This window comes from Sprattus sprattus (assembly GCF_963457725.1).
Source record: "Sprattus sprattus genome assembly, chromosome: 17".
NCBI lineage: Eukaryota > Metazoa > Chordata > Actinopteri > Clupeiformes > Clupeidae > Sprattus > Sprattus sprattus.
In genome coordinates, this window is record NC_137915.1 from 18,960,866 (window position 1) to 18,975,932 (window position 15,067).

The 15,067-nt window shown below is 42.0% G+C and overlaps 1 protein-coding gene across 1 annotated transcript in view; it reads left to right on the forward strand.

The window, feature by feature from the left end:
• Positions 1-1,745: 1,745 nt before the first annotated feature.
• Positions 1,746-15,067, forward strand: part of LOC308378007 (receptor activity-modifying protein 3) — a gene marked incomplete at both ends in the record, with an annotated part of 21,748 nt that continues 8,426 nt past the window's right edge. Inside the window, 3 exons of the mRNA XM_080854802.1 lie at positions 1,746-1,797; positions 13,635-13,664; positions 14,414-14,570. Of these exons, the coding sequence (XP_080710928.1) occupies positions 1,746-1,797; positions 13,635-13,664; positions 14,414-14,570 (239 nt within the window). The remainder of the gene's footprint in view (positions 1,798-13,634; positions 13,665-14,413; positions 14,571-15,067) is intronic.

Here is a 15,067-nt window from a genome sequence, read left to right on the forward strand (position 1 = left end):
CACACACACAAACACACACACACACACACACACACACAACATACACTTATACCTACACACACACACACACACACACACACACACACACACACACACACACACACACACACACACACACACACACACAGACACACACAGACACACATACACACACACACACACACACACACAAACACACACACCAAACACTCACACACACACACACACACACACACACACACACACACACACACACACACACACACACACACACACACACACACACACACACACACACATACACACACACACACACACACACACACACACACACCATAAACCTTTTGTTAATGCTTGTAGAGAAAATTCCTTTTACATCTTTTTGGATTGGGCTGTGTATTTGGCCGGTTAAATATTTGCCTCCATTACTCATCTCCAAAGCCTTAGAACAACCCATAATTCAACTGAAACCAGATGAACCATGACATAATAACAACCAACTATTCTAATCTAAACTAACTAAATCTTAGGTTGTCTGATATAATCATGTGTATCATTTGAAAACATGTGAATTGTGATTCCTTTTCAAATCTTCATCTGCATGCTTCAGTATTTAGCCAGATTTGTTGAGATGTAAAAATAAGAACTATAGAATAGAAGAAAAACTAGAATATAGAATGATTAAGGCTAACTCCTCAATTTCCCCACATAGTACCTACACACAGCAGACTGTACTTGCTCATAAATGTAAGTAGAAATGGCATATGCTGTAAAAATATGATCTGCTCTTGTATAAATGTAAGCCTTTGCTTTACTAATGGTTTTGACATTCACATTCTTAGGAAGCCTTTGTCATTCTGTTGTCACTCTGAAACTATGGATGCGTGGAGGGTGGCAGCAAATTTCATGAACAAAACATTGGCAATAGTATTGTTCGGGATTTTTGTTTGACAAAGTTGAGTCTTGGTCTTTTTTGTCACTCTGCAGTTGCATGCTCCCGATATAAACAGACCCAAACATTGAACTCAAAAATCAAAACACATAATGGATCAAGCAGTGGTGTAGTGGTCCCTGGAGAAGTGGGTATACTCTTATTTTTTTTAAGCAGCCCATACAGCACAGGATAAACGCCCTGTTTTGAGAAGTGGGTATACCCAATGCTGACTGAAAAATAAGTGTACCCGCGTATACCCTGGACTACAACACTGGGAGCAAGTAATTACCACATTGATTCACGATAAACGCTTTCGCTCTCTCTCTCTCCCTCTCTCTCTCTCTCTCTCTCTCTCTCTCTCTCTCTCTCTCTCTCACACACACACACACACACACAAACACACACACACACACACACACACACACACACACACACACACACACACACACACACACTCACACTAGCAAGCACGCACGCACGCACTTTCGTGAAAGATGGAGCATGAGAAAACGGGGAGCGCAGAAGTCACGTTAAGAAAGAGGTTGGTCACCACTAGCCGCGCTCCTTCAGTAGCGCTTCAAACGTGCGACACACTTGGCTCTCTCCATTCCTCAAAAATGAGCGGAGCTTTTCGGTAAGACCTTTCCTGTTGTTCACTGTCGTCTCAAGTCACCTGCGACACCTTACTGCAAATGACGGAGATTAATCAACTACAGAAGAACTTGTCCAGCCGTATGTCATGCGAATTGGGATGAAAGATGGTTTGCCTCAGACATTTGACGCGGAGCTGAAACCTCAGTGAATGCAACCTGGATCCTGATTTTCGTTCATTATGGATAGAAATGCGCTGACGGGGTTAAAAGTTTTTGTTATGGGAATTCTAGGTGAGTAACGTGAGTTTTGCATGATATTTTCAGTTATGTTAGATTTGAGTCACAGGTCTAATTAATGGATTTCAAACTATCCAACCATCCAAATTAAGCACATTTTATGCAAAAACTCTGTCTTGACTTAATCCAAATTCACGGGTTTTGTCCGTTGTCTGTAACATTTAATTCTGGCGCATCTGGACACTCCTTGTCCCCTTGGCCTTGTACTACAGTTATACAGAGACACGCAACAAATTAGTAAATGTCATTAGGCTACATTTTTTAACCCAACTGGTTAAAGACTCACTGGAATGTCTGCAAGAACATTCAAAGTGTGCACCGCTTCAGTCCCACTGCCACAGTGAGACAGTTGTACAATTTTAAAATAGGACCATTTGTAGCAGTTGTGGTAATGGAGGTTACTTCAGATGTCATTGTAAGAGGAGCACATGCTAGCCTTGTTCTAACAGACTATATTCTGTAGTATACCTACGTCAAATCTGCCAGGACCCAGACATGTATCCAGTGTTTTTCAGTCTTAAGTAAGGAGAGGGTTGGAGTTTTGCTTCCTGCTGTTACCTCAACTGCAGTGAAATCTTGTAAAAAAAAAAATAAAAAAAAAGTCAAATTAATCTTTAATTGACCTAGTTCATTTTTCATGCTGGCTTGAACTCTAAGCTGAGAGTGCTTGAACCAGGGCCTGAAAAGCTTAGATAAATCCATTCCCTTTGGAATCTCTGGAAACAGGGTAGTAGAGTGGAGCACTGCGACATGTGAAGGTGAGGATGTTTGCCAGCTAACCCACCTGAGTCACACATCCTCAAGGCATCATAGCCTAAAAATGGAACCTAGGTTAATCCTTTTACTCTCCCTGTAACTCCCCAGCACCGCACAGGAATCAATAATTAAGTGGGGGTTAATGGGTTAGAGCATCCAATAAATTGTATAATCCTGCCAATGGTTGAACCATCAGGGTTTGCCATAGCGAGAGGGCAGAGTTGGAACTTCAACAGTGCTATGCACTCTGGCCAAATTACTCTTAGTGCTGGTACCCTGCAATCCCCAGAAGAAGCAGAGGTCAGTAGGCTTTGTTTTGGCTAATTGAAAAGTCTCGTGAGTGGTGTGTGCGCCAACACTGACGCACTGACAAATGGCTTGTGGTTGTAATTATTGAAGTGACTGAGCTCTGTTACGTGGGATGTGTGGTCTGTGAGGCGCTCCGTGGAAATGCATCTGTTCTGGTAATAGAGGCTCTTTTCTGAGTGTCAGCTGAGGCTGAAGTATGGCACTTTATGGCAGTCTTGCTCTGTCTGTCTTCATGGGGTGAGGTGGTGGTCTTAAATACTGCTTTTAAAGTAAGACTGGAGACAGTATAAATGGGTGGTTATAGATATTACCATATAATAAAGCTATAATGAATTTGTGTCCCTTTGGCTGAAAACAACTATATACTATGTTGTAATTTATTTAAACAATCGTTATTGTCTTCAACACAGTGAAGCTTTCCAGAAAAAAAGCCGTAAGAAAGAACAAAAATGTAAACTATTTTGCATTTACTCTTCTTTAATTTCTCTATTGCTTGTCGTTCGGAGAATACCTATAGAGTGTTGCATTGCATTTGCTGTAAATCAGCAGACAGCTAATACAGAGCTGCACAGCCTGTGCATTCAGACGATTTCCACGGGTCAGTGCATGTATTTTTATGTTTGTGTGTGATGTTTACATGTGTTCTGCGTTGGATGGTTTACCATGAGCACACAGCACCCTTCTGCCACAGCTGCCGCAACCTGCCTGCATCACTTGACTTGTTCTCCATAATGCCAAGACCAAAATAGGTCAGAGATCAAAGCCAAGGCTGTGGTGCAGTGTATGCACATTGTTAATATGGGCTTATCTCCCTCTGGAACGAAATACTGTTTTCTGATTGGCTAATGGGGTGTACATTAAGTTCGTGGAACCGCACACCTTGGACGTAGTCCCAGTAGAAAAGTTAAATCGCCGTTCCATATCAATGCTCTTGAATGGTTACCATTGACAACCAACGTAACGTTTTGTTTTTTGAAAAACAGCCGGTTCCAGGCACTACTTTCTCTAACGGGAGCACTAGGCTTCAAATCAAGAATTCATCAGGTTATTATGCATATTAAATTTCCTAAAGATAAAGGAAATTCTAAATAACAACAATAAAAATAATAATAATAATAACATTTTTGGATGTTGTAACAGGAGATAAGCGGGATAACGGCCTCCGAGCTGTGCAGTTCTACGAAGTTAATGGACTTCTGCGGAGCAACACCACTCCGCTCCGCGTCGTGGTGTTCTTTGCCCCGCAGCGTCCATTAACTTCTTAGAACTGCACAGCTCGTCGGCCGTTATCCCTTACCTGACTAATGGTGAAGAACAGTGTACTTATTGCAGTGTCTGTTTCGTTCAGCCTATTGAGGGTAGTTCATGATGCAATATGACCCATGTCCATCAAGGGAAGACCATTAGCTGTGTTTTCCTCCACCCCTCCTTCCCATAAGATTGAAGCAGAGCAGCTTCAGCAGTGAATTGAAGGCTCTCATTGTTGTATTGTTACCGTGCAACTGCATTAGTGCCTATGGCATTTCTAAAAGCAGTGGGTGAAAGTCCAAGCTAGTATACTTCAAGCTTACTCTATATTTGTGGGGTTGGTTACCCAGGTTACAAATATTTGTGGCTTTATTGCTTCCAGGTTATGTTATTCAGTTGTGTTTATTTATATGTCTATTCCATTCTGTCTTTTATCAAACCTGCTCTCATGTTTGGCCCAGGTGTTTTAATATTGATACTGAAGATATTTCAGTATTTATTTTGGTCACTCACCATACCATGGGTAGAGAGCGAGTGACAAAGACCAAGGAAACAGTCCGGTGATGATGAGAGATGGGGCAATGAAAAAGCATTGAGGAGAGAGAGAAAGGAACAGGGAGAGGGAGATAGAGAGGAAGAGAAAGAGGGAGAGAGAGAGGGAGAGATTTTTTAAGCATAATTAATTGGGCAATGCCAATTCCCACTCGCTTTGTCATTGTATTTGAGAACATTTTCTGTAGGTTTCCTCCTACTCGGCCCATTGAAGTCACTGCCAAGTTGTGGCTTTGTGTGTGTTTAGACCAGTTTAGATGCCGAGAAATGGGCGAGAGGATATTTTGAGAACAGCAATAAATTAAACAGTTGGCTCAAACGTGTACGTCACGGATAACAGGCCGTGTAAACTCCATGCCTCAGTAACCTGCCTGCTGTTTTCGGGCTTCTTGCGAGACCAGGCAGCCTGCATTTTTAAAGCTGGCAGATTTCTCCGTGCCAGGGTACCTCGCTCCAATGTTGTTTTCTCTGTGTTTGTTTTCCTGAGTGAAAGGTGGCGAGAGTGCTATAGAGCTCCAGCTCCCTGAGATGGGGAGAAGACAGGAGGTAATGATCCACTGCAGCCAGATTTTTTTTTTTCTGTATGTGTGTGCGCTCAAGTGTTTAAGCATCCATCACTTATCGAGATCTATTTATATCCTTGCCTGGTGATCCTGCCGAGAAGCTCACTTAGGGGTTGAAAAGAAAACAGCCTTCTGTTATGATTGAGGTGAACTGTATGAATGGGAAATGATTAAATTCCAAAGTACAACAAGGGGAAACAAGGCAGTGTTGACTGGTGGTTGTGTTGTCTTAGTTATCTCCCTGATCGATCTGTATTATTACTTCATATAGTCATATTCTTTTTCAGTTGTATGTGGAGGAGATATTTTAGGCCTGTACTGAATACTTAAAGGCTAGAAGGTCTACATCTGAGAGCAAAAACCAAAACACTTTTATCCACACTCTGATAGCAGATTTAAAATGCATTGTCTTGTTGAAGAGGGTCGGTAGGCCTATCTGCCATCACGGCAGCATACTTTTTCAAGGAACAAGCTATTCTAATAACACATCTGTTAAGTGACACACCTCCTAGTTTCATTGTCTGCTTTGCGTCTTACTCTGAAGAGTTCAAACCTTTTTCTCTTGACTCTAGGAAAAGTCCCCTCCATGAAGTGGCCTCCTCGCTGGCCATGTTTTAATCCAGGTTTTTGTCTCTCTTTGTGTCCCGCCACCCTGTTTATTTCTGTCGCTCTCCATCACGGTCATCTACAGATAGGCTCTTCCTGCTTTTGTTCGTGGAGTGGAAGGTACCTTGTGTTGTCTGCGACATCCGTGTTGTTCCCTGGCCTCTCCTCTCCTCTCCTCTCCTCTCCTCTCCTCTCCTCTCCTCTCCTCTCCTCTCCTCTGTTTGTCTTTCTTCTCCACTCCGTACCTCTCCTTTTTCTGGCCAGGGGCTACTGTAGTGTGAAAGCAGTTGGAGAGTCTGTTATTACTATTGCTAATCACTATCATCACCACCACCACTGCGTTTATCATCCCTCTCATCTGCCAGTGCACTCACTTCCTCACACATGAACATGAAAGCTTTTTCACAGCTTGAGCAGTTTGCCCAGATGAGAGACTTCAGTGAATGTTAGTCAAACAACCAGTTTTCATTACAACTACATGCAACAGCAAATAACTATTTCCTGCGCTCTCTTGTGATATTCATGCAGAAGGATTCACATGCTTAAGCTCTTACAAGTATGTGCCTTGGCGTAATGTCTTTGTTGAGATGCAGGATGATGCTATTGCAAGGCACACACACATTAGTTCTCCATCATCTCTGTACCGGCGTGTAATTATGTTGGAAGCTGGAAATGTTGAGGACATAACCACAACTCCCACCCTTTGACTCGCTTGTATTGGCAGAAGTACATTTCCATTGAGACCGGTGTTTCCTCCCTCCCCCGACTCAGGTGGCTCTATTGAAATGTGAACAGCATCGCTCTGGGGTTTTGGGCGACTTGAAACAATGAATGGGACTCGATGAAAGCATTTTAGAGGACAGGATTTGTTTGAGGTGTGGTTATCTAACTTTCCCCAGGCAGTGTAGAGAGATCTGAGGGGGAGATTACCGTGTCCCTCTCCCATCTCTCCTCTCTCTATACTCTCTCTCCTCAGCTCTTTCTTGCATCTGCACCTTCCACCTGCATCCTCTCCCCACCTAATTAGAGATGTACATCACGGTAATGGACTGAGGTGGTGGTGAATTTGTGTGTGGGTGTGTGTGCATGTGCGTGTGTGCGTGTGTGCGTGTGTCTGGTGTGCGTGTGTGCGTGTGTGTGTGTGGGGGGAGGGGGTCATGATGTCTATGTCTCCCCATGAGCAATCTTGGAAGGAATGAACGTTAATTAAGTCTAGGTTTAGAATGCCTAGGAGCAAACATGACATGAAACAAGCTTTCGATGGTCGCTGCACACACACAAATCAAATGATTTTTCTCCTTCACCTCTCTGGCGCTTGTCATTGTTAAAGCACTGACTGAAAGTGAATAGATTAGGAAAAGACTACACAAGAAAATGAAAGGAAAATGAGTCCGCCCCCCCCCCCCCCCCCCCATTGTTTTTAGCACTTAGCCGATGGTACCCTCTTCTAAAACCGCCTCGACGGATAACGCAATGGCTGTAATTACTGCAATCTCCATTGCACAAGTCATTTAGTAATTCCTTTAACTCCAAGGTAAGGGGACGTGATTATTTCGGTGTCCTCTGTGTGCCGAAGCAGTCTCTGTTTCATGCTTCATTACCGATTGTGCCCGTGGCCGTATCTCAGAGGAGATGTTTACGCTGGCCCACCGATTGGAAAGAGGCACCAAGTGGTTTCTGCAGTGTGGGGATAGAAAATAGACTTGTTTCCAAGGCCCTGCGGTGACAGACAGTCATCCATCTGCACACTGTGATTACAAATCAATGTCTTAGTTCATCACATTTATTTCTCTGGAATAGGCAAACTCACATATTGAGATGATTTTTTTTTTTTTTACAGCTTTATGAATTGTGAATTATAAATGGACTTAGACACACACTGATGTACAGATCATCCATTACTCAGTGGCCTGTGACATGTATCTATGCAAACATGGCCATCACATTTCTATATTTTTTCAGTACACTGAATATACATCATAAATATGCTGTGAGGTACTTTGGAAGAAGCATATTTAGCTTGAGTTTTGCTATAGGATAAGTTTATGAATTTTAGAATATTATTAGCATATGTTTATACTCTAAGACACGTTCTGTATCTGTTGGTAGTCCTTATTATCTGACCATCAGTAGGTTTGATGGAAATGGACAGCACTGCCATTTACACCTCTATATGCTGACCCTGGTGGGAAGGGGAGGAGGTCCCTTCCATTGTCACTTTGTCAAATGTTAGACACTGGCATCATCTGCAATAACCTCTGTAACCACCTTCACTAACACTTGTTTGAGAACACAGATGGCATACTTGGGTATAGTGTTTCTTGTCACAGAAATACGTATTCACTGCCTGATTATTTATTGATCTACTTCTACATCGTAAAAAGTGGAAGTTGCCTTGGAGTAAAAAGTAGTAACTGTCAAACTTCCAGCTGTGAGAGGTGGGTATTTATTATTGATTGAGAATATGCTCATTTTTTGCATTGATTGGTGCAACTTTCCTTCTTCTCTAAACAAAGAGGGTGAACACATCCTTGTTCAGTTGTTGTGTTTTCACTCATACTGTAGGTTAGAAATATTCTAATCCTGCTAGATCTTTATCAGGACCTTAACTGCGCTGCCTGCGAGATCTGAGTTTAAACACATCTCAGGGAAATTAACAAGTTGTGATCACTGGCATTATCCTAATCCTCATCAACAGCAGCCCAAGAGCAGATGCTTTGATATTCTTTGAACAGTCCCTTCCATTGATCCAGGACTCGCTCTCCCTTTGAATGTTTGTTTTAAGCAAAGGAAATACCACAGAACACCACTCCCCCACCACCACCACCACCCAACTCATCTCCAAGGAAACAGGGTCATGGCCAGCTGTTCACAAACAGCCCTAAAGTAGCCATATAGGAGACTGATTTCCCTCTGATGGGCACTGGCAGACATTTGCTTTGGAGAGCGCTCTGAGTGATTGCTGAAGCCTCCTCAATTGTTGATGAATTTCCGTGTTGTCTGATTTGTTAACTGCAATGCCTGTCGTCAATGTGTGTGAAGGCACTGACACAGCTTTAGGACTCTTAAGCGCATTTAAGAGTGTGTGTGTCTTCACCACCTCTGCCATAGAGAGGACTTTCACTTTCACTTCACTTCATCTTAGCTGTATGCTGTATTTTTGTTGCATCAGGCATTCAGTAAGGGCCACGACCATATGACTTTTTTTCAGGATATGAGCGGAAATAAGACAGAAATAAGTTCTAGCCTACATTCACACCCTCACACAACACACACACACACACACACACACACACACACACACACACACACACACACACACACACACACACACACACACACACACACACACACACACCACACACACACACACCACACACACACACACACACACACACACACACACACACACACACACACACAGAGAAAAATCATACTCAACATTTCTTAAATTCCAGGGTTGTGACTATTGGGATCAGAAATGGCAAGGCATGTGCAATGAGGGCCAGTGGATGTGTTGACCCACTTATGAATGGGGTCACTTGGCCCCATCGATCTCCATATTAGCCTTGAACTCTGCAAGATTATATGCAGCTGGGTCTCCTTGATACCTTCACCTTGCGTGGCAGGAACAAAAAGAACTTACTAGAGCACAATTAGACACAGCTCCTTCAAGAACTGAGCAAGCACTTTTTATTCAGCCTTTAATTGAGCCAATTAATGCAGACGTCTAAAGTGTACTCTATCTGTTAAGCATGTCAGTCATCGTAATTGGGCCATGCGTTGTAGTGGCTGAAGTAGTAGTGAATAATATTCAGTCTGTGCTTTGCTCGCTGTCTTTTAGTCTCTCTAACAGTAATGCTACACAAGTGAGTGATAGACATTATTGGTGGCATTTTTATACATTTTACAGTTTTTTTCTCAAATTCTTTATGTATTTTAACCTGTATACCAGAATTTCCTGAGCCGAAATGATCATTTGTCATGTCAACACATACGTTATGACCCCAGTCAAATCCTTTTGCAAGAAATGTCCAGTTAAATATTATATTGCTCACAGCAAAACATTTTCAGCATACATTTTTAAATGTTATAGAGTATTGTGTTTTTCTGTACATTACCACCGAATCTAGTAACAATATCCTGGGAATGCTCATGAAATTGGGCAATGCTGAATCTTAAATTAAACATTTAATAGAAGTTAAACTGAAACAGGAGGCCAATATCTTTACATATATTAGTCTTGCTTTTGCCCCATGAGTTTTAAATCCTAAATCAAAAGCTGTTTCATAGTTTTGACTTAATACATATTTATAAGGAAATTGGATTGACAGTGAAGGAAATCCCTGCTTTTCATACCTGCGAGGACACAATTCCCACTCTTCCTAATTAATATAATTGTGATTGCAAAGCCAAATAAGTGAAACTTCGTTGAGAAAGTATTGTACCAAGTGGTATCATGGACTGAAAGTTGCAACAATCTTGATTGATTTTGCTGAGGCCCCTGCCATTTTTCTGAAAATGGGTGATCTGGTTGCTAGGGCAGCATAAATTACCTTTGCAGTGCCTCCAGCATAAATGCTACAGAAAACAACAAAGCAGCTCAATGTCGAAAGCAGATTCTGTAGAATGTAACACAATATTACAGCCTTGACTGCAAGAGACGTTAAAAGTGTTGAAACTGTTAGGTGCTCATTTTTGGTCAACTGATGGTCAACAATTTCTCCGCTTCCAATGTAGACTTGATGTTTGTCGCCAGACTGAGCAAAGACACTCCCTGATCTACAGAACCCTGGAAACAATGTGAAATATAGAATTCCAGTAATCATTTAGGAAGTTGACTTGAACAGTGAAGAGTCTATTCATAGACTAAAAAACTTTTAAACAGACATATTTCTGAAATTACTCCCACCTGACAGCAGGTATTTGCTGCACGGTATAACTGTCTCTGAACAGAAGGCTATCATATAGTGAACAGGTGCTAATTGAGATTAACTCTCCCATAAACATCTGCAAGTTTTGCCAGGAGAAAAATAATCCTTTAAAAACTTGGATGGTTTTGCTTGTGACAGCATTTGTGTGTGTTTAGTTTGTGTACAGTGAAAAGGCGGGAGTTGGTGTGTCTGGTGGGGTTGTCACTAGGGAAAAACTGAAAAACACTGGGGGTAGTTCTGTGGTACCTCTCTGGCATCACTGCCTCCCTCTCTGCCCTTTGAACTTTATCTTGAATGGTGATGGTGGGCCCCTCCGCTTTGAACAAGTGTGTATCCTGATGCAGGAAATGGCCAAATATAGCACGTCACATGGCGGGCCACAACAGTAATTCACCCGGGGGGCTTCGCCTGGCTTGCTGTGCCACTTTGGGAGTCGTGAGAGTTTCACTGCCCCATTTGTTTACTCCTGTTTTGGAGACGTCGTTTACAAGAAGAGAGGTAAAGAAAAGGCCGAACTGATTTTTTTACTCAGATTTAAAATTTAACAGACCTGGGGCCGTATTTCCAAAGCTTTTTATCTTACCACTAAGAGTGCTCCTAACTCGCGCTAAAACATTTTACGTAGGAGTAATTTCTTAAAAGTGATTCACAACGCCTCTGAGACCTACTCATTCTAAGGATAATACAAACTCCTAAGCTTAAGATAAAAGCACCGTTGCTACGGATGACGTCGATTCTCATGCACGAGTTTAGAAGGGGTGAGGACGGTGATTGGTTGTTGACAGGCTCTCTCATTAAAAACTAATTTGTGACGTCCCTCTAACAATCCCACTATATCAACTGAAAATAAGAGAATAACCTAGGCTTCAAATTAAGTCATATTAAATAGTTATGGACAGTGCAGTTAGCAGAATGCACAGGCATGATGAGTTTGTGCATCCAACGGGAATGACACTTTGCACGTTAAGAGAAATAGAGCGATCAATATAAAATATGGCAATTGCATGTAATCAAGGCAGCAATAATTAAAGCACCCAGCAAACTGTTAGGCTATTATATTTCCAGCCCTTGACCACTTCAAATATCAGCACACACGGCCCTTCAAGCCCTCCAATCTTAATTGATCAAAGCGAAACGAACGTGAAACGTAGCCCAGGACCAATAGCCACTGTCACCCCAGCGGCATCCAGCTGGTAAGTTCTCAAAAACCTGCTGCAGACCGCTCTCCGTTGAAATACACGAGTCATCGGTACATCCAGGCCACGGTGGACGAAAACGTCCTCATCTTTTGATGGGGCAATTATTGTAATGTGTGTCCCGTCACTGGACATTCCTGCGATCGCCATGGAATTTACTTTGATCTTGTGTAATAGGCGATTGTCCAAAGGCAACTGGATAAACTGTTGGATGATGTGGGGTCTACAGTGCGTTGATAGTTTGATGAATTAAACGGCTGACTGATGATTCCCAGTGTCGTCATTTGCGTTTTCCGGATGTTTCCAAACATTTCACTTCGGAACACATCTTTGTTTAAAGGCGTCATTGCATCCCGCGCTAGTTCTACGACAATATTAATACCTTCACGGTTTAAGCAATGTCTTTTATCAATTCCAAGTCGGCTGCAGCCATCTTACGATTTTTTGTGAATAAGTCTTAGTGACTTAGGAGTCCTCATGAGGAGTTTTAAGCTGTCTTAGACTTAGGTGCTACTTTTAGGGATAAAATACTTTGTGAATTGCTCTTAGTAAAAAAAAATAGTCCTACATTTAAGACTGACACGCCCATTATTTTTAGAAGTTTCTCCTAAATTCGCCACTTATGAGCTACTTTTAGCCCTAAGATTCTCTGTGAATACGGCCCCTGATATGATAAGAGTGGCAAACATTAATGGGCATGTGGAGAGAGATAAAAAGCGAGAAATGTGGTGGACATTTTGTTTGGCGTATCAAAAGATGGATTTGATTATGCTCCATGCCAGCAGGGGGGCTAAGATCACAGCAAGACGCTGCCAACCCCCACGGAGTCACACAACTGATCAGCACCCCCTACCTCTCAACAGCACTGCTCAAGAGTGAGCAATCAGAGTACACACTTGTGAAATCTATACCCTCGCATCATTGAGAGTGTTGCATGAGCAACATAAATGAATATTTATTGTTCAGGTATATTCAGTGATCTATAGAACATCAATACCATTTATATTTATACTCTATGTGGGGCTGGATTTAGGGTTAGGAGAGTATTATATAATAAACTGCATAATGGAGAAGTATGTGGCGTTATTTATTACAAATGCACTGACACTTAACATAAAGTGGAACTGCAAAGGTATATTATTAATCAGTGTATGTGGTCTGTCATTAGTCACTAAGCCATGCGTATGGAGATGCAAAAGCCTTGTTCTAGCAAGTGAGTTGCAGAAGTTAAATAAGGAAGAAGACTGTGCAATGGATCTCTGTCAGAGTACATCAGTATTCTCAACGACTCCACTTCTGAAAATATTCATAGCAGGTTGACACCAGGGGGATCAGGGTACGGGATGACAGATTGAGTTTTCCCGAAGGAGGAATTTGCCCAAGCCATTGACATCTGAAGGGTATATAACCTATGGACATTATCCATCAGACACTGTCAGTCATGCATACACCACTGTGCCAAAACTGTCATTATGAATTTTGTCTTCCTGTGTGTGTGTGTGGGTTGAACTGACTAGACTTGCATGCCTAATGTTGGATGGGACTATGCAAATGTCAAGACATCAACACAATACAAAAATTGTAATAGTACTCTGGCGTATATACAGCATATCATTTTATGATGATTTATCTAACTTGGTATCCAACTCATGTTCTTGTCTTGACAGTTAACACCTTGATGACAAGTGCACTCTCAGGTAAGCATGTTCTATAACTTGTTTCACCAACAACAACAGCATTTGGACCGAGAACACTTAACCCCCCAGTCTGAGCTCAGTGGGCTAGGCTAAATTCACACACTTTCAGATAGGCTCTTCTAATGTTAGCTGCAGCCTTATACCTACAGATAATGTTGATGTGTGAAATGCATTCATATTCCCAATTTGCAACCTCATAATATTTGATTTAGTTGCCATGAATTACAAACAGCAGGAGAAAAAGGTTCGAGGACCCAGATTATCACTGATTTGAATGGTAACATCCAGCCTCTTGTAAACTATGAGCATTTATCATGTTTGTTTGACTAAAGTTGTAAGAAAAAATGCACTTTGTAGAAACAAAGAGTCTTATTGTGAGTCATCACTATAACAAAGAATACGCTGTCTCTGTTTTCCTCAGATCTTAAGAGAACATTTTTGTTTGGCTTCTCCACTCCCTGTACTGTTACATCACTTCCTCTTCCTCTCAGCAAGAGCAGCTTTTAAATCTCAAACAGGCAATTTATTATGCACATTCTACCAAGAACTTCTCTGGAACCATTTCTTTTTTACAGAAGGGTTCTTACAAACACCCATCATTTTACATAAGAGCATTCATCCAATTAAAAGAAACAACAACTTAATGCTTTGTTTACAAAAGAAAAATTCAACCCAACTCCTCCCCATTTCACTGAGCCATTCCCCCATAACCGCTGTGCCTCTGCCGCCTCCTTCTAATCCTCACACAGAGACTGAGAGCTTAGAGCTGGGCTTCACACGTCGGCCTCTGCTCCTGTGCAATGAGACGCGGCTGCTGCTGGAGATGGAGGTGTGCGGGGACGATTTTAAGGGACAGATGGCCCATGTCGACTCTCAGCACTGGTGTAACCTGACGCATTTCATCAGGTTTGTAAAGGATCTCTCAGGAGAGACTCTCAGGACTTTGAAGTGCGCTGCGAGACTGAGCCGTGCTCTCTAAAGTGCACTCACTAAAGTGCTTCCTGGAAATGGTTGAGTTGGTAACTTCAATTTGCAAGGCATGAAATAAAGTGATACCTCCTGTCCCCCCCATATGTGGCACCGTGTTGCATGTGCAAGTACGGTACAAGCCAGGTTTTAGTAGCATCAACACAGACTTAAATGTTAATAAACAATATAGTTAAATTCTCACAGATTTAAATGGTAATCAACAGTTAAATTTTTCAACTTTCAATCTTTTAAAATTATTTGTCCTTACCTCACACTGTTCTGGGCAGCCTAATACAAGTACCAGATGCATGAAATATGCCAGACACGCTAGACATGCATGTTTAACAAAGAGCCCATGACTGAATCTCCTCCAAAACAAACAAACAAACAACAGAAAACCCTCCTCAGGCCCCCCTCCGGAGTCTACAAAACAA